General features: G+C 37.0%; 1 protein-coding gene across 2 annotated transcripts in view; it reads left to right on the plus strand.

The window, feature by feature from the left end:
• LOC122816774 (cytochrome P450 2K1-like) overlaps positions 1 to 19,646 on the plus strand; it is a 622,507-nt gene that overhangs the window by 427,695 nt on the left and 175,166 nt on the right. For both annotated transcript variants that reach the window (XM_044089791.1, XM_044089792.1), the window contains one exon: positions 2,916 to 3,057. In XM_044089791.1, the coding sequence (XP_043945726.1) occupies positions 2,916 to 3,057 (142 nt within the window). The remainder of the gene's footprint in view (positions 1 to 2,915; positions 3,058 to 19,646) is intronic.

The following is a 19,646-nucleotide window of genomic DNA, read 5'->3' on the forward strand; positions in this document are numbered from 1 at the left end:
CATTTGGTGGTATACCATTCTCTGCTGATGATATGCATAACCGCCATTATTTAACATAACTGAAATAGGTTCAATGGGATAAGTGCTCTATCCTGGCTAACAAATTCAAAATAATATAAAGTAATTAAACATGCATTTACATGTATATTAATGTGCCCCACCAAGTTATGCTCTCAAGGCATGGATTTATAAAATGAAATGTATTTTGAATAGCCCAGAAGACAAGGCAGAGTTATCTCAATGTAATCTGCATGATACAGAGAATAATGACAATTTGCAAACTGGGTGTTGTCGTTAAGTCATCCTATGATACCCAGGCCATCCAGAATGAACTCACCCAATAAAAACTTTGGCACACTAAAACAGGCTCAAGGAGTGGCATTGTCAATTTGTATAGACAACTCCTCCTCTCATTCTACTGTCATGTAACAATGGCTGTCAGTAAATCCTTTTTTAGCCCAACTAATTGCCAAAGTAATATCAAAGTCTAAAGAGGTAATCACATCTTTATATTTAACATTGATCACGCCAATTATCAAGTACAGCAATAATGCCACCTTTGGGATATATCTCACTAAACAAACCCAATGATTAGAAAAACTCAGAAGGTTCTTAACCATAGGCATAAAGTCCCTGAACTGCAAGGAAGGCTGGAAGCTCTATCCCTTTATTCAGTGTCTTATAGATTTTTGAAAGGAGATCCCTGTATCACTTTCAATGCCATTAAAGATCCATTTATCCTGTATTTCCTGTTTCTCATCATGTCCAGCAATACTAGGAATAGTGACCTATATAATCAGCAACAGATAAATAAAACATGATGGGGGACAAATTTATAACCCAACACCTCCAAAATCTCAGTAATAATCTTTTTTCTGCACATTAAGCAGTGTGACGCCGTATCTTTCTTTAAACATAAACTATATAAATAAAAGGGTATTCACAAATTTACTTCAACTTTGCCTGATATGGTTATCCTGGAGAAAGGAGGTGCTACCATAAACAGACTACTCACATGGCAAGAATGGTCATGAGTTTCAGTGACCCTGGAATATTTAAGAGTCCGTGGATGCTGTCTTACTCTGTTACAACATGTCACATCACTGAACCTTTAGAACATTTATACCATGTGTGTGTGTGTGTGTGTGCGTGTGTGTGTGTGTGTGTGTGTGTGTGTGTGTGTGTGTGTGTGTGTGTGTGTACATTACTGAACCTCCAGGACATTTATACTGTGTGTGTTTGTGTGTGTGAGTGTGTGTGTGTGTGTGTGTGTGTGTGTGTGTGTGTGTGTGTGTGTGTGTGTGTGTGTGTGTGTGTGTGTGTGTGTGTGTGTGTGTGTGTGTGTGTGTGTGTGTGTGTGTGTGTGTGTATGTGTGTGTGTGTGTGTATGCACACACACACATGCACATGTGTGCATGTGTATGTTTACACTCAAGAGCACATAAGTGCACTTGCACACCTATATGTGTAAATGGCTAATTTCTGTATTTCTGGCATTGCACACCTCATGTGATTGAGGCCATTGATTGCCTTTTGTCTTAAGGGCCACTGTTCCTATGGGGCCTTATCTGAGTTGATAGTATTGATATTAAAGTATTCTGTACTTTGGTGTCTTGTGTTTTCTATATTATTGTCTGACATGTATGCTCCAGAAGGGTGATGTATGTGACATATTTATTTATTGGAATGGTTTCACCACTTTTATTGCTAAATCCTTCAAGTGACTGTTTGCCCCTTGTAATATTAAATTCTTTTATACCTAGCGATAGACTGTTTTTTCAGAGTGCCATGTAGTTTCTGATACCATGACAGTATCAACACTATAAGCAAGTGTCCACTGTTCAACTTGACATAATTTGATAGATAAACTCTGATAAACCTGAGTCACTGGGATAGCTATATATCCTTGAATCATTATTTTTAAAACTAGAGAATTAATTTCATTCCTCACTAAAAACTTACATTACCATCTGTGAGACTTCTCTATTATAAACCCCACACTAAAATGTCTAATATCCTATGGATATTAAACATTTACTGTCAAACAGTAAAATGTAATTCCTACACTTTTCTTTGCCTCTATGGTATAAGACACACTTGTATGTGACATGGCTGCATACATCCAAGTGTACACATTTTGGCTTGTGCAGGGATGTTGTTCACAGGGAGCAAGGCTGTGGCTGCATTGTATACGAAGGTATGGACGATATTGATGATATACCACTGCATGCTTTTCCATGGAACAAGATGGGTGCACAGAGTGGGGTCCCTAAAAGGAAAACACTCCATGAAAGCAGTGTGATGTGGCATCAGCACCCTCAGTCTCCTCGCTATGCCCAAATGTGGATCAGAGCTAGTCCTGAGGGACTAACTCAGGGTTCAGTAGATCCAGTGGATGAGCAGAGTTTTCAAGAAAACCTAATGGGCCGACAACATTTTTTTTATAATACATTTGTTTCATGGAAACTATCTATAATAGAAAAAAAAAACAACGCTCACATGGAAGCAAATGTAAGGAGCAGTCATAGATAACAAAATAATTCCTACTTAAATGTTCTTTCATCGACTGTTGCCTTGTTTAAAATTGTTTTGTTTGTCTGAAAGCACAAGCACATCATTATAAGCAATGCTTTTATACTTCTACTTTTTCTTGCATTAGCAGAGCAGTTAACACTTTTATATTGATTACAAAAAATAATGTATTTTTTTACTTTCATTTCTCAAGTGTTTAACTGAATGTATTCATTATGAGTCAAGTTTAAGTGCTGTGTTTCAGTATAGTCAAAATGCAGAGTATTACCTAAATATTTTATAGAAGCACTAATTTAAGAGTTGAAGATTATGCCAGTGTGGTAAGCGAACCACCTTATTAAAAATTAAAATATATGTTTTTTTTTGTTTGCTGTTTGTGACAGAGAGATACAACTGGAATTAATTATTTTCATGACAAAAATCTTGTGGAGACTACAGCCACTCTGTTTGTAGCTGGGACGGAAACAGCTACAAGAACTCTTCGCTGGTCTTTACTTCTGATGGCAAAATATCCTGAGATACAAAGTAAGGCATACCTCTCAATAAAGACAGACATTTGAGTTTTAGAATTCATACCGTTCAGAAAATGCATACTAATTCAAAACCTGTTAATCTAATACATTTCTAGGTTTAGAAGAGCATTATTTAAATATTGTTCTTATTTCTGGGCCTTTCTCCCCCCGCATTATTGAAGGTTTTGTCCAGATTTCGTTGTCTAAGAATTTGAACGCTATGAAGTAAGGACCCCACTGCTGTCCTGATCTCATAAATTATATGCTCCAAATGAGGCATTTTCCTTCACATGTTCTTTATATTATATATTTTTGACACTGTCTGTATATATAATAATGCATTTCTTTAGTAAAGCATTATTTTCTGTTATTCAGCGGTATAAAAAGAAGTTTGAGTCACAAGAAGTAATCGTACTAATGGTACATGGTGTCTATATAAATACAAATAGATGCATGATTTTTGTCTTTCTAACCTAATGACTTTATAGCCATATACATGATAATAATTTAGAATCAGAATGAATACTGATGTATAGTAAAGAGTCCTTCAGTAGTGGCAGAATCAGCTATAATTTGGGAAAACCAGAACTGATGTTAGGGTTATATATCTGTCCTTCATAACACTGTGCGTTTAGATAATATACATAGATGGAACCAATACTCTGCAAAACATGTTGCCGCTCCTGCTTTTACACAAAGAAGGTCTCACCTGAATATAAGCAGACAATGCAGATACTTTCTCATGAATAAGTACAGATAATGTAAAAACTCTTTGGATGCATACATATGTCTGACCAAATAATATTTACTCAGAAAAAGATACACATTTTAGAAAAAAAAACTTACATGCAGATAAGTTTGCCTGCAGTCATTATGCTTATTTTTAGTGGAAGCATGTTCTGTCTTGTTTCACTTCTCTGACTCAACAAGAAAAAGTCTCACCACAGAGATGTTACAAAACTTTTTTTTGGTGTGTTTTTTGATGTTACAAAACTTTATTTGAAATGCAGTGTTCACTTATAGCCATATTACAATTTTTCTTTACCTAAAGATTTAAAATGTTTGCACTCTTCACTGAGTTTCACTTTCCCTAGAATTTTCTACAGTGCTCTGGATAGCGTCTTTGTAATTTATTTATGCTCAGGACAGCATCTCTGCAACTTCTCAAGGTAATATTGTACAAGTAATCGTGGAAAGTTCCTCAATCCTTTGTACATTTCCAATTTTGCCAGCCCTGAGATGGTTGCTGGTATAGATTGTCACTGTATCTTTGCTGTGTCCTGGTCAGTGCCTCGTTTGTTGCCCACTGGGAGGTCTGGCTTTCTTCCATCCACTTAGATGACCTGGTTAGGGTTGGTACTCATCTTGGTGTTTGGTTGAAGGTTTTTATCAAGGTGCATGTTGAAACTGAGGGAAGCATTAGACTTATTCACAGAACTTTGGCACTAAAAGTGCAAAATAGATAGGGATATGCTAATTCCTACATCGCGGTATCTCAGAGTATTCCCATTTTTCCAAACGTAAAGGGTTATTGAAATTGTATGCAGATAGTAGGGGTATAAAGGATGCAGAACAGAGAAATCCATTACAAAAATGTTAGACAGGTGTGACAATACAGTTAATTGTTTTCTTTTTCAGTTTACTTTTGAAGTGTCTGGGCTCCTGCTAGTAGGTCTAACCCCTCTACTGGGTATCAAACAAGACTCCAGCCAGGACACAGTGTGTGAGAAGTGTAGCTATTTAATGCAAAACTTTCACATGAAGGCAATACAAATAAGAAGCAAGTTGTCAGCACCACACAACACCACACTAAACCAAGCACACATAGATCAGATCAAACACGTATACCTACATATGCTGAAGCTCTTAAAAGTGACCTTCCTAAACCACAAACCTCCTAAATGTAAGATAAAAAACAAGTACCATCTGCATCCTCACAAACACACAACACAGGCAGCATCCACCTTAAAACATATGTCCAAGAGTCACAGTATCACAGCTCAAAGGCCCAAAAGCAAACTTTCTCAAAATCCAGCATTGTAATCATATGTGACTTCATTGTGAGAAACAGCAATGCACCATTCACCAGCCTATGCAAGAAGAGGGTTACTATCAGTTGCCTTTCAGTTGACAGGATTTTACATATCATGCAGTCACACATGTCCTTGCACTTTAACTACACGTTCAACATAGTCATAGTGTTTGTGGGTTTAAATGACTTGAGACATACTTGTCTAGACTAGATGAAGAGAGACATGATGGAGCTGTCACAATATGTGTCCAAGCCAAGTATGAACCTAGCCTTGAGCCACATTTTACCATCACCAAAAATTATGTCACAATATGAGCAAAAGATTATTAGCATCAACAAAATGGCTCAGCTTCTGGTGTTATTCAAAGAGGGTCCAATATTTATCAGCTTGGGATGAGATGGTAGGCAGTCCTACCTACTTAACCAGGGATGACATGCACCTGTCTCCCCACAAGGTTTTCGTATAATGGCTAAAATCGTGCCTGCCTCCATAGTGCCTTTTTAGATAACATCACTCCTCAAAACCTTTCAACATAACAAAACAGTAGCACTTCTTACCCTTAAAACATTAATATATTCTTTGTTATGGAGACTTTGTTCAAGACCATTAATAATAACCCATCAGTGCAGGGTTTCGCTGTCTACCACACTTTCAGACCCAGCACACTTGATTATGTCACTAAGAGTGGCAGTGTATCCATATTTGTAAAGAAACACTTCACTACATACTGGCAAGGCAAAAAGCAATCTGAAATGCCTTCACATCCAACATGCCATGAACAAGACCATCTTATCAAATTGTGGCTAACTATAGGACCCCATCTATGCCCCCTAAGCATGTAACTCCAACCTAGCTAGTATGGAGTCCCTACGCATTAAGCCAAACACCATTCTCCTAAGGGACTTCCACTATTCCTCTATTAACTGCGAGATATACATCCTCAAACACCTATGCCCAGAGATTTCTGGACTTCATCAATAAAAACTTTCTGGATTAGTTAAAGTATCTCACCAATATGGGGCAGCTTTGATCCTTACAATTTTTAAATCCTTCCCTGGTCAAATCAGACCATAAATCAGTCACATAAGTAAGACTGAAGCCAGAAGTATCATTCAAAACCTCAGTTTTCAGAGATTATGCCAAGTCTAATCTGCTGAAACTGAGTGATAGTCTTGTTGAAATCAGCATCCCCTTCCAGTTTAATGACCCCATTGCTTATGCAGAATCCACTATTGATAAATTCTATGCATATGCGAATAGCTGCATAGATGCATCTGCCCCCTCCAAAGTAAGCACAAAACCAAAAAAGAAAAAAAAAAGAAACCTGTGGTGGAACCCAAATATGAAATGACTCTATAGTAAAAGAATAAAAAATAATTGCATGTGAAAATAAATGTAACTCTCAAGATGAAAATAAATGTTCCTGCTAAACTTAACAGGCAGTTCCAGGCTCTGATAAAATCAACCAAAGCCAAACATGAGGTCAAACTTGCCAGCCAAGCAAAGGACAGATGCAAAGCTTTCTTTAACTCTATTATAATCCTTAGAAACAGTGCTTAGCACTTTGCAAGGCTAATAGTAAATGATATTGCATACTTGGACCCAGAGAACATAGTCAGTCTACTACTTGATAAATTTAGCTCTAACATCATCCCTCTCCACACATTCCTAAGTGTTATACCCACATCTACCCCTCAAATCCCCCATAGACAAGTCCTCAAGTCACTATCCAAAGCCAAGGACACTGCTTCTTTGGGTCTAGAAACCATACCAGGCTGCTTAATGACCAGCATGAAATGGATGGTTCAGAACTCCTTTGTTATTAAAATAATAAATAAACACATATCTAATGTACAAACTCTTGATCCAAGCCATTTAAATTTGTAAAGGGCAGATCCTATGTTCTGAAACTGGTTGACTTCTTTGAGAAGGTTACTGAAAAAATGAATGAGGGCAAATCCTTAAACACTGAATATCTACACCTTGCAAAGCTGTTCAACACTGTCCTACACTCACGCATCATACGCAAACTGTCCCAACTAAATGTTAATCTCTGTGTAACTCACTGGGTAGCAAATTGGTTCACAAATAAAACACAGGAAATTGGGATGGGCTGCTCTACCTCCTCCAAAAGACCTGTCAGAAGTGGTGTACCCAACATTCTGTCCTAGGACCACTCTTCTTTGGCATTTACTTCTTGGAGGTCAAAGCTACTATTAAGGGTTTGCAGATGAATGAGTTTTCAGGTGATTATCAACTCAGTGCCATCATGTACTCCCCAGAAGACACCAATAGCTGAGTCAACACCAAGGACTAAATCTAAAAAAATGTATAATAGTGTCCGTTGGCAAGGAAGAAGTCCATTGTAACAATGCACCCATGAAAACTGATCCAACAGTTAGGATCCCAGGAATCTATGCAGACAATAAACTGTCCTTTAATCACAACACATCTACTGTTCTAAAAAAGTACTTTTTTTATTGCATTGCTCACTACAAAATGTGTAGTGTTTCAGTCCTGGGGTGTAATGATTCCACTGTTTTTCGCATGCATCAGGCTGATCATTAAGTATAATGTCCCTTTCAGTATGTACCTTCCCATGTATTTGACACAGCTTGAATGCCCACAAATCATTCTTAATAAGAAAATTAAGGGCCAAATCATAAAACTTATATGAATAATCTCAAAGCCTTGTCCCTTTTCTCAGTGTCATACAGGCTGCTGAGGGGGATCTCTGTGTCAAGTACAGAGCCTCAGTAGTCCCTAGCCTGTCAGACCTACTGCACTTCCACAAATCCAATGGGAGCATAAATACCCACTCAGGATAGCTAAATTTCTTTAAATAGCAGATGTTCGAGAGATAGATATGTATCAAAGAGAATACAGCTTATGCGGAATTGCCTTTGTCTCCACATAAAGCAAAGAACTTCTCTTGAACTATTCAAATCTAATCTGAATGAATGGATGGGTAACCACAAATTAAGTTTAGCAACCTGGTCTTTCATGGATAGGGACAACATGTATATTTGGGTCTATATTATAACAATGAATGATCAAATGATTGAACATTGTTATATCAAACTCTAAAGTTCAAATTCACAGGACATCGAGCAACCAGAACAGCGATTTTTTCCCAGGGAAAAAAAAATTGCTGTTCCCAAAAAAAAAAAAAAAAGGCATTAAAACATTACATAAAGTGGGGGGCTATGTCCCCCACCCCCCTACTTAAATATACCGACTGTGAGATCGCACTACAGTGCCAAAAATGGCAAAGTGACGAAGCGGCCAAGCAGCTTATTTCCCAGGGAAAGAATTTGCTTATATGCCGCTTCATCATTTTGCCTTATCGACATTTCAAGTTCGACCAAGATACATTCGACAAAATGCGTCTTCAGTTATCTGATAGGAACCCTATATTCTACCCACCTCTGGGTCACTTGAACTTAAAATATAACAGTCACAAACATAATGGGAATGCAATGCTAGTCTTCTAAAGATCCTCACAGATCAAACGCCTGGTAAATAGCTATGAACCTAGTAGTAAAGTTATCTGTGTATTATGGCAAAGATAACTGATAATTGTCCAAGATAAAACCAAGAGAATATACAGCACTTGAACTTGCTTGCAATTCTAAATATATTGCACATTGCACAGGGGACAAGGAACAGCCCTGGCTGGTATTCTATTGCAGCTTAATACATTTGGGGAGTCTACAACTTCATTTAGTTTTAATTGGTCAGTCTACATGAAAGGAAAGTGTAAGTTGTGGGAATCACATTTTCCCACTACAGTAGACAAAAATCCCAATTTACTCTGTCAAAGGCCATTTTAGTGTCTAGGCTGACTATAAGAAGGAGATTACAAGACACAGAAGCATTCTCAACAATAAGGGATATTTTTATTAGATTGTTGGAAGTAATTCTTTCAGGGATGATTCCAGTTAGATCCAAATGAATTAGTTTTTTCAGGTATGATCCCAGTACGTTATATGATGAAGAAGACCTGCAAACATGTTAACAGGTAAAGAAGTAAAGATTTTATAGGAAAAATATAAATATCCTAATTTTATAGGGGCAACATGTAAATGTCCCAACATAACCTTGTTCTGCCCACCTATCAGTTATTTGAACACAAACTATAAGAGCTAACATCTCTCAGGGGAGATATTTTTTAAGATCCTCACGAAGTGAAAGCCTACTAAGTATGTATGTATGAACTTTTTCTGGTTATTGCACTCGTCTAGCTAGTATCATAGCTTAAGATATACTTTCCTCCTTGGCAATCTTCTGGACCATACAGTCCTTCTCTGGTCATATTATTGGTCAGTAAGGTTTTCTAAAGCATGCTTTTGATCATCAAATTGCAGCTGGATTGGTGGTGATTGGCTGCAGGCTGCAGCATTGTTTAGGATGCCAGATTTGATCCATATGTTTTCTTCATTTGCCTTGTGCAGTATCTAATGAACACATTAAATACCAATTTCTTGTAGCAATATTGTATTGGTACTGCTTGTAGTTTTGATAGCCTCTTTTATCAAAACTTTTTTAATTGGCTATAATGCATAGTCTAAAACTGATCGTTATTAATATGTCTGCAAAGCTCAGGCTTCAGTGAGGCTAGTCATGAATTTTCCTTTCATAAATAGCACTGTGAGTACTACATATGTGGAATTTCAGTACACAAACAAAAATTGTCCAGTTTGTGATATAATAGCTTATTATCTTGAGCCACAGCTTTCACAGATATTTTGAAAGTCTCTCTCTCTCCCTCTCTCTTTCTCTGTCTTGCATTTTACTGGTAGTTGGTGATGGGGCACTATATAAAACATTCTATATCATTCTCTTTCATGAGCGTTTTAAACTGTTGAAATGCAAACTGTCATCCGCTCTCATTCATGGCTAGTTGAAGCAAGGCATTTCTTAGGACCATTGAATTCAAAATGATAAATGGTTTCTCCAAAGCTATTCATTTCATGCAGGTCACTTGAGATCACTTCGAATAAATGCACGCTGCTATGACAAATGTACCCATTAAAGGATCTACAAGATATGCATGTAGAGAGTGTGAATGTGTTGTTATCTACTCCCTAGGGTGTAGTGGAGCTACACTCATTTAAGGTTCTCCTGAAGTCAAGTCATAAAACTAGATAAATTTATATACAGTGCTTCTTATGACCATAAACCAGTGTTGGTTTCTGTACTGGAGGTTGTTGTTTTCTATGCTATTATCCATTCATTGCTTCTCTCACTCTACATTATCTCCTTTCAAGCATGATTTCCTCAGCTCTCTTTCCTTCACAAAGACCAAGGTGCAGTCTCCATTCACCTTTAATATCATGGCTGCAATCACAATCTGCAGAGACATTTCAGCCCAGGAAAACAAAATCTGTTACTGTCTCCACTTCTTCCCTATCTATTTGTGAAGAACCGCTAGGACTATTAGACTACTAGATGACTTTTGTTTTACATTTTTTTTTTATAATTTTAGTTTTTTATGTTGAGCCACAAACCAGCTATTGCACTTTCTATTTCACCTTCATCAGCAAGCTTTTTAACTCTTCCTCCCCTTCACCCATCAAAGTAGTATCATCTGCATTTCTAAGGGTGTTAATATTTTTCCAAGTGATTTTGATTCCAGCATCTAAGCAATATTTTGCATGATATATTCAGTGTATCAATTGAATAACTAGGGTGACAAATACAAAGCATTGTCCTACTCCTTTTCCAACCCTGAACCAGTCAGTTTTTCCACATTCAGTTCTTATGGTTGCTTCTTATTCTGCATGCAGATTCCTCAGGAGACAAGTAATGTTACATGATCTCCCCATTCTTCTAAACAAAAAAGCTTTAGAGTAATCAATAAAGCAGAATATATTTTTTCTGCAGCTCCCTTGCTTTTTCCATTATATGTTAGCAATGTGATCTGTTGTACATCTGCCACTTCTAAAAACAGCTTACACATTTGGCAGTTCTTGGCCATATATTGCTGGACCATTACCTTACCAGCATATAAAACAAGTGCAATTGTTCGATAATTTGAACATTACCCTTGTTTGGGTCTTAGTTTCCAAATTGCTGGCAGATTTCATGCAGCAGTGTAATGGCATCATTAGTAATCCATTAAACTGTTATTGCTGATCCTTGGCAGGGGCTTCAGGAATCCTACTTCTTTTTTTTTTGGCTTCTCCTGTTAGGGGTTGCCACAGCGGATGATCTGTTTCCCTTTCTTCCTGTCCTCTGCATCTTACTCTGTCAAATCAACCACCTGCATGTCCTTTCTCACCACATTCATAAGCCATATCTTAGGCCTTCCTCTTTTCCTCTTACCAGGCAGTGCCATCCTTAGCATCATTCTCCCAATATACCTAGCATCCCTCCTCATCACATGTCCAAACCAAGGCAATCTCACCTCTCTGGCTTTGTCTCCAAACCATCCAACCTGAGCTGATCCTCTAATATACTTATTCCTAATCCTGTCTACCCTCGTAACACCCATTGCAAATCTTAACATGTTTAACTATGCCACCTCCAGCTCTGGCTCCTGTCTTTTTGTCAGTGCCACCATCTACATCCCATATTGCATAGCATAGCTGGTCTCACTACCATCTTGTAGACCTTCCCTTTCACTCTTACTGGTACCCGTCTGTCACATATCATTCCTGACACACTTCTCCACCCACTCCACCCTGTCTGTACTCTCTTCTTCACCTCTCTTCCACACTCACTGCTACTCTAAGCTGTTGATCCCAAGTATTTAAACTCATCTACCTTTGCCACCTCTACTTCCTGCATCCTCACCATTCCTCTTTCCTCCCTCTCATTCATACACATATATTCTGTCTTACTACTGCTGACCTTTATTCCTCTCCTCTCTAGAGCATATCTCCACCTCTCCAGGGTCTCATAAACCTGTTCCCTACTCTCACTACAAATCACAATATCATCTGCAAACATCATAGTCCACGGGAACTCCTGTATGATCTTGTCTGTCAACCTGTCCATCACCATTGCAAGTAAGCAAGGGCTCAGAGCTGATCCTTGATGTAATCCCACCTCCAACTTGAATGCATCCATCACTCCTACCACAGACCTCACTAGTGTCACACTGTTCTCATTCATATCTTGTACCACTCTTACATACTTCTCTACCACTCCTGACTTCCTCGTATAATACCACAACTCCTCTCTAGGCACCCTGTCATATACTTTCTCTAAGTCCATAAAGACACAATGCAACTCCTTCTGACCTTCTCCATCAATACCCTCAGAGCAAACATAGCATCTGTAGTGCTCTTTCCTGGCATGATACCATACTGCTGATCACTAATCATCACCTCCCTTCTTAATCAAGCTTCTACTACAATTTCCCATAACTTCATGCTGTGGCTTATCAATTTTATCCCTCTGTAGTTACTACAACTCTGCACATCACCCTTATTCTTAAAAATCAGTACCAGTACACTTCTTCTTCACTCCTCAGGCATCCTCTCACTTTCCCAGATTATATTAAACAATCTGGATAAAAAAACACACTGCCATCTCTCCTAAACACCTCCATGCTTCTACAGGTATGTCATCTGGACCAAAAGCCTTTCCATGCTTCATCCTCTTCATAGCTGTCCTAACTTCCTCCTTGCAAATCCATTGCACTTAAAGATTTACTATCCCCACATCATCCAACTTTCTGTCTCTCTCATTCTCTTCTTTCATCAACTCCTCAGAGTACTCCTTCCATCTGCTCAACACACTCTCCTCGCTTGTGAGTATGTTTCCTTTTTATCCTTTATCACCTTAACCTGCTACACATCTTTCCCAAATCAGTTCCTCTGTTTAGCCAGTTGATACAGGTTCTTTTCTCCCTTCTTAGTGTCCAAGTTTTCATGCAACTCACCATACGGCTTACTTTTAGCCTTCACCACTTCTCTCTTTACCATACACCTCATCTCCTTGTACTCTCATCTACTTTCTTCATCTCTCTGGCAATCCCACTTCTTCTTCACCAACCTCTTCCTCTGTATACTCTCCTGTACTTCCTCATTTCACCACCAGGTCTTCTTGTCCCTCTCCTTCTGTCCAGATGTCAAATCAAGCACCTTTCTAGCTGTCTCCCTTAACACCTCTGCTGTGGCTGCCCAGCTATCTGGTAACTCTTCAATGCCACCCAGTGCATGTTTTAGCCCTTCCTTGAGCTCCACCTTACAGTTATCCTTTTTCAACTTCCACCATTTGATCATTGGCACTGCCCTCATTCTCCTCTTCTTCTTCTTGATCACCAATGTCATCCTACAGACCACCATCCTATGCTGCCTAACTGCAATTTTGCCTGTCATCCCTTTGCAGTCTCCAATCTCCTTCAGACTGGCTCTTCTGCATAGGATATAATCCACTTGTGTGCATATTCCTCCACTCTTGTATGTCACTATATACTCCTCCCTTTTCTTAAAATATGTATTCACCACATCCATGTCCATCCTTTTTTGCAAAATCCACTACCATCTGACCTTCTGCATTCCTCTCCTTAACACCATGCCTACCCATCACCTCATCATCCCTTCTGTTCCCTTCACCAACATGCCCATTGAAATACACTCCAATCACCACTCTTTCACCCTTGGGTACACTCTCCACCACTTCATCCAACTCACTCCAAAATTCTTCTTTCTCATCCATTATACACTAAATTTGCAGAGCATATGCACTAACAACATCCATCATCCCACCATCAATTTTTAGCTTCATAAACATTACTCTGTCTATCACTCTTTTCACTTCCAAAACCCTCATGACATACTGTTCCTTCAGGATAACCCATACCCCATTTCTTCTTCCATCCACACCATGGTAAAACAATTTGAACCTGCCTGCAATACACCTAGTCTTACTCCCCTTCCATCTGGTCTCTTGCATGCACAATATGTCAGCCTTCCTTCTCTCCATCTTATCAGCTAGCTCTCTCCCTTTACCAGTCATACTGCCAACATTCAAAATTCCTACCCTCACTTCCACATGCCTAACTTTCCTCCTCTCCTCATTCCTCTGGGCATGCCTTCCTCCTCTTCTTCTCCTTCAGCCAGCAGTAGCCCCATTTCCACCACCCTGTTGGATAACAGTACTGGAGGTGGTCATAGTTAAACCAGGCCCCGACTGAAACTGTATGGAAATCTGTACTGTTTTCAGCATATTTAATCTGGAAAAAAATGTTACACTGGATACCCTTCCTGATGTAACCCTCCCCATTTATCTGGGCTTGTGACTGGCACAAAGAAATACACTGGCTTGTGCATCTCCCAGTGGCTGGGTTTCAGGAATCCTACCTTATTTTCTTAAAAGTGTATACAACATTTCTGTTAGCTACCTTTCAGTTTATTGTTCCATATAAAGATTCTGTTCCTCCAAGTGATATGAATTTTGTGCTACAAAAGTTAATATAAACTCCTTCTGAACCTTCTTCCATTGAGTATAGCTATTATGTATGCCAAAGGATTTTTGAGTTGCAGAGTTGCATGCTTGCATGCCTTGTGTATTAAAACATCCATACTTGTTTTTGTTTTCCCTTGAGGATAGAATGTCATAATAAACAAATGATAACTTTATTACATAAGCAGCCACAAACACAAATATAAATCAGTTTGTTAATATAGTCACATTTTCTCTTTTAGCCCAACAGATATGAATTACATTATATGGCTGTACACAGACAAGTTACATTTTATGTGGACAGAACAAAATCTATCAGAAAAGACTGTTGATTATTTGCTGCATGTTTCCATCAATTTGGGGGCTGTATTGTCCAAAGTGACACTTTATAGTTGTGTTTTGGATTGTATTAAATTTATTATGATAAACACAGTAGAGTACTGTCTGTCATACATACTGCACATTCAACTATTGCAGTAGTTACCCTTCAGGCCTTTTTTCAAGAATGCAGCAGTAGATAATAATTGTGCAGCTATGAAATGAGCTTCTCTGAACACTTTTACAAGATAGTATACACTGGATATAACCTCTAGCTCTCAACCTAACTTTAGAGCTAAACTCAACCAGTGTGTATTTTCATGATAACCACCAATCAAGCAAACTCTTAAGATACAAAAGTTATGTTGCTGTAACAGCAGCTATAAATGATTATGGTCCATCTTTCTCAGCATACCTGTCCTCCTTCCAAAGGTTTCAAGTTAGACGTATCTTGGGCAGGGTGCCTACTATTTAGGTATTCATTTTGTTAGCAATATAATTTACTAATTTTCTTGTGTGTTTTTCTTTTGAGTGGTACATTCCAGATCTGAAAGAAAGTCAGACTGCAGGAGTGATATAAGTAAGAGAGAGGAGCTGCAGTATGGAGAAGTTTTAGATGCCTAACTGACTAAAATCAACAGTTTCAGTGCTACTGGTTTAAAAAGATCTATCTTGATAATTCAGATCAAGTATAAAACTTTAATTTTGTTATCAAAATGCTGTATGAAATTTAAACTATGTGCCTATTCTATAATCAAATAAATAGTGCATTATTAAACTTTTTATAGTTCCCTAACAAACACTTGAGCTGCACTAAAAGATCATACTAGAAGTTCAAAAATTGAGGTATTGACTCCCAGATATCAAAACATATTTGTTAGCTTCATTTTTTTCAACAAAAAAAAAAACAGATTATTGCATTAAAAATAACATTCACAATCCAACATAACAACATATTCTCTCCACATGTATGCCATATAAAAGAGAAATAAAACTTTTATGCAAGTTGGCATTCTTCCATCTCCCCTTAAGTTATATATCAAGTAATGCAAAATATCTGCTAAAACATCAAACAGTTTAAATATATTTTACAGGAAGACCAATCAATCATTTTCTCCTATTACAGTATATTTTGCTGGATGCTATAAATCCTTATCAAATGCCCTAGGTATCAAATAAAAATGCAGCTGTATTCTTCATATTCAGAAAACTCAATTTGTTTAAAACTATGAGCCTAAATTTGGAATTATATAAAGGTATCTGGTGCCTCCAGACCAAAAATGGAACTTTCCAATTTAAAAAAAAAATACCAAAAGAGCTACACTAGCAGTGTAATTCAAATGCACATCGTCCCACTTATATTTACCTTCTGTTCAGCAACACCCAGTAGACAAAATAAAGGGCTAATAGCTGTACCTTTTATAACAATAACCAAGTAATGTCTCAATGAACTAGTATAAACAACTGAAAAAAAAAAAAAAAAAACTCTGGAAGCGCAGACAGGGGAAATCAACCAGAAGTACATTTTTTATGTGTACCTATTGCTAAAATTGTGTGTTCCCATATATCCCTAATCTTACTATAGGTCCAATTGATATGCAAATATCCTGCTGTTGCTTTTTTTTCTCCAAACCTCCAACAACTATCCTCTCATATGCATGCACATCTATATGTTTGCCCCAGAGACAAATAACATCTATATGATATTCTCAGACTGGTAACATTGAATGCAACTGATAATCTAGGGTCAGATATACATGGTAAAAATTCCTCCCATTGGGCTTCAGTCAACTGGTACTTGAGTTTCACTTCCAATCTATTTTTAATATCTCTTAAAGATTCCTTTTTTCTCCCATAATCATTTAATACAAATTTTAACTGGAGGGTTTCCTAAGCAATACCTCAGGGTATTCCTGATCTCATTCCGGAGATCCCTACATATTTAAAAATCATTGACTTAATATGTAGGTATTGCCACTACTTAAAACCCGCAATACCATATTCATCAATTCAGTTTATTGCAAAGGCTTGCCCTTTTCTGAATGAATGAAGTTTTTTATATATATAATATTCGTCTTAATCCAAATCTTCTGGTATATAGGCTTTTTATCTATTATACAGCACTTTGATCCCCATACTTAGCTTCAGTTTTTAAGGTAATCATGTATTTATTTACTGTCATTTATGATTCAGATTGGTAGAAATTTACATTTGGTGTTAGGTAAGACTCAAAAAATTAAAGTAGATTGCTTTCTTTTAAGTTTCAACAGAGCAAAGAAGGCAGTTTGAAATATTAACAATTGTAACACAAAATTAAGTGTTGATACCTTTTAGAAACAATGACCTCTTGGCTTTTTCCAGCAATTATTTTTACTGTTGTTGGTCTGTCTCCAGTTGTATTTCAGCTGCTCCATTGCTAACTCTGACCATGTACTGTACACGTTTTGGTGTTCTGATAAACTTTCATGGGCTGAAAATCCCATGACTTTGGAACCTCAAGCTTATTGGCTGTCTGTGTACCTTCAGCATTTGCTAAATTGTTTCTTCTTTCAGCTAATGGAGACAATCGTCTTATTTTATAAGAAGAGATGGAATGAGTGTTAGAGTTCTAATTTTCACCTGAAACAGCTATTTCTAAAACAAATGGCTCATTGAACCTGAATACTTTTACCTTGTTTACAAACCTAAACTAATCTCTTGCCATAATTATCTTTCTTACACTAGAATTTTTTGAGCATACTTTTCTTCTAAAGCTTAATTTCTTTCATAAATGTACTGATTTTCATCTGATCTAGCTGTTTCTAAAACAAATGACTAATTAAAAACCTTCACTCCACCCTGAAGTTTTTTTTATTTTAATTAAAACATAAACTAAATGTCATAATCATCATCACACTGGAATTTTATGAGCTTCACTTTCTTCTGAATATCTTTTTCTTTTATAAGTTAAGAGTGAAAGGGAAAGAGCTACAAGATGGTGATGAGACCAGCTATGTTATATGGGTTGGAGATAGTGGCACTGATGAGAAGACAGCAGTCAGAGCTGGAGATGGCAGAGTTTAATATGTTAGGATTTGCACAGAGTGTGATGAGAATGGACAGGATTAGAAATGAATATATTAGAGGGTCCTCTTAGGTTGGATTGTTTGGAGACAAATCCAAAGAGACAAGATTGCACTCATTTGGACAAGTGCTGAGAAGAGATGCAGGGTATGTTGGGAGAAGGATGCTAAGGATGGAGCTGCCAGTTTAGAGAGAACGAGGAAGGTCTAAAATAAGGTTTGTGGATGTGGTGAGAGAGGACATGCAAGTAGTTGGTGTGACAGAGCAGGATGCAGAGGACAGGATGAAATGGAAACAGATGATCCCCTGTGGTAAATCCTAATGGGAGCAGCTAAAAGAAAAAGAAGACTCTGTATGCTTTCAAATTTAGCTTAAAAATTAACAGGGGTTGTTTTCAACATGAGACCCTCATACTGCTTTTAAAGGAATACTTAATTCATGTAGTATGTTCCCATTATGCTCCAAAAGCAATTGCATGGATTGTAGACCTTTTTATTTATTCAGGTCTTTATAGGCAGTCATTAAACTGTCTGAATGATCATTACCATGTAAGAATGTTGATAACCCTCAATCCCTTGAAACTCTCTTTTCTTTTAAACAAGATTGAAAAAAAATGAATATCCCATTGCAAGCCCTTGAATTTCAAGAGATCCTTTTCAAAATCAGAATAGTTTCCAATAACTCCACTGATCCTATCACTGACGCAGAAGAAACCATCATTAAAATTAATTATTGGGTAGAGCAAGGTAACTAGTCAATAACTGATCACAAGCAAATTTACAGTAAGAGAAGGAATGTTGCTGTTAATAAGAGCATTGCTGTTATTACTAGAATCTGTAGCATTCTCAGAATCATTTCTGCTCACTAAGCCTTCACCATTGCCAAATAAAATCATGATATGAACATCACAGAGAGGAAATCTAGAAGGGACAACCAGGAAACTATAACCATTTTCCTGACAACTTGGAGCTGCCTCCATAAACAAATATGTAAAAAAAAATCACTCACAAGTCAAAAAGCCATTGAAATCCTAATTGAATAAAATAAAATGACAGAAATCTGTTATAAAACACAAAATAAATGAGTTAATGCAAAAAATTATTATTGCAAAAGTGTATCTACTTTGTGGATGCACTTTTTTTATATTTGTTAAATATCACAATGAGGTTAGTTATAGTAAAGTACGTACAATATATTTACTCACCCACTGATTCTAAACATATTAATATAATATTTTATTTATAAGAATCCAGTATTAAAACATTGGCTGTTATATATTTATCGAATAAATGGTGATTTACATTTTTGCATGATATAAATCCAAATACGACATTTGAAATTGGGAAAGGTTTACATCGCATGTTTACCTACCTACAGAAGACAAACCATTATTTTCACCTGATTTACCAAAAAATTAATTTTCATATAAACCTTATTTAGAAATACAAAATATGAAAAAATGTTCAGCAATTAAGCAAAATCAATACTCTTAGGTCAAAAAGATGAGTTCTCTAAATTATTTAAATTTCCGATATTGATTTTAAATAATAAGGTTACTTCAAAATTTTAGCTTCCTATGTTTTTAAAAATCCTGTTTTAGTTTAAAACAACCATATAAGAAACATTGGGATAATGTGAAAAATACTCAACATTGTCCTTGTTTGGGCATTACATATAATTCATTTTGAGATTTTCTGGAAAAAAAAAATCATAACTATGTTGAAAATAATATTGACAGTAATTAATTCACAGAACTTTTTCTACTTCTTGT

The sequence above is a fragment of the Protopterus annectens genome, chromosome 12.part0 (assembly GCF_019279795.1).
Source record: "Protopterus annectens isolate FY-2018-M chromosome 12.part0, PAN1.0, whole genome shotgun sequence".
NCBI lineage: Eukaryota > Metazoa > Chordata > Ceratodontiformes > Protopteridae > Protopterus > Protopterus annectens.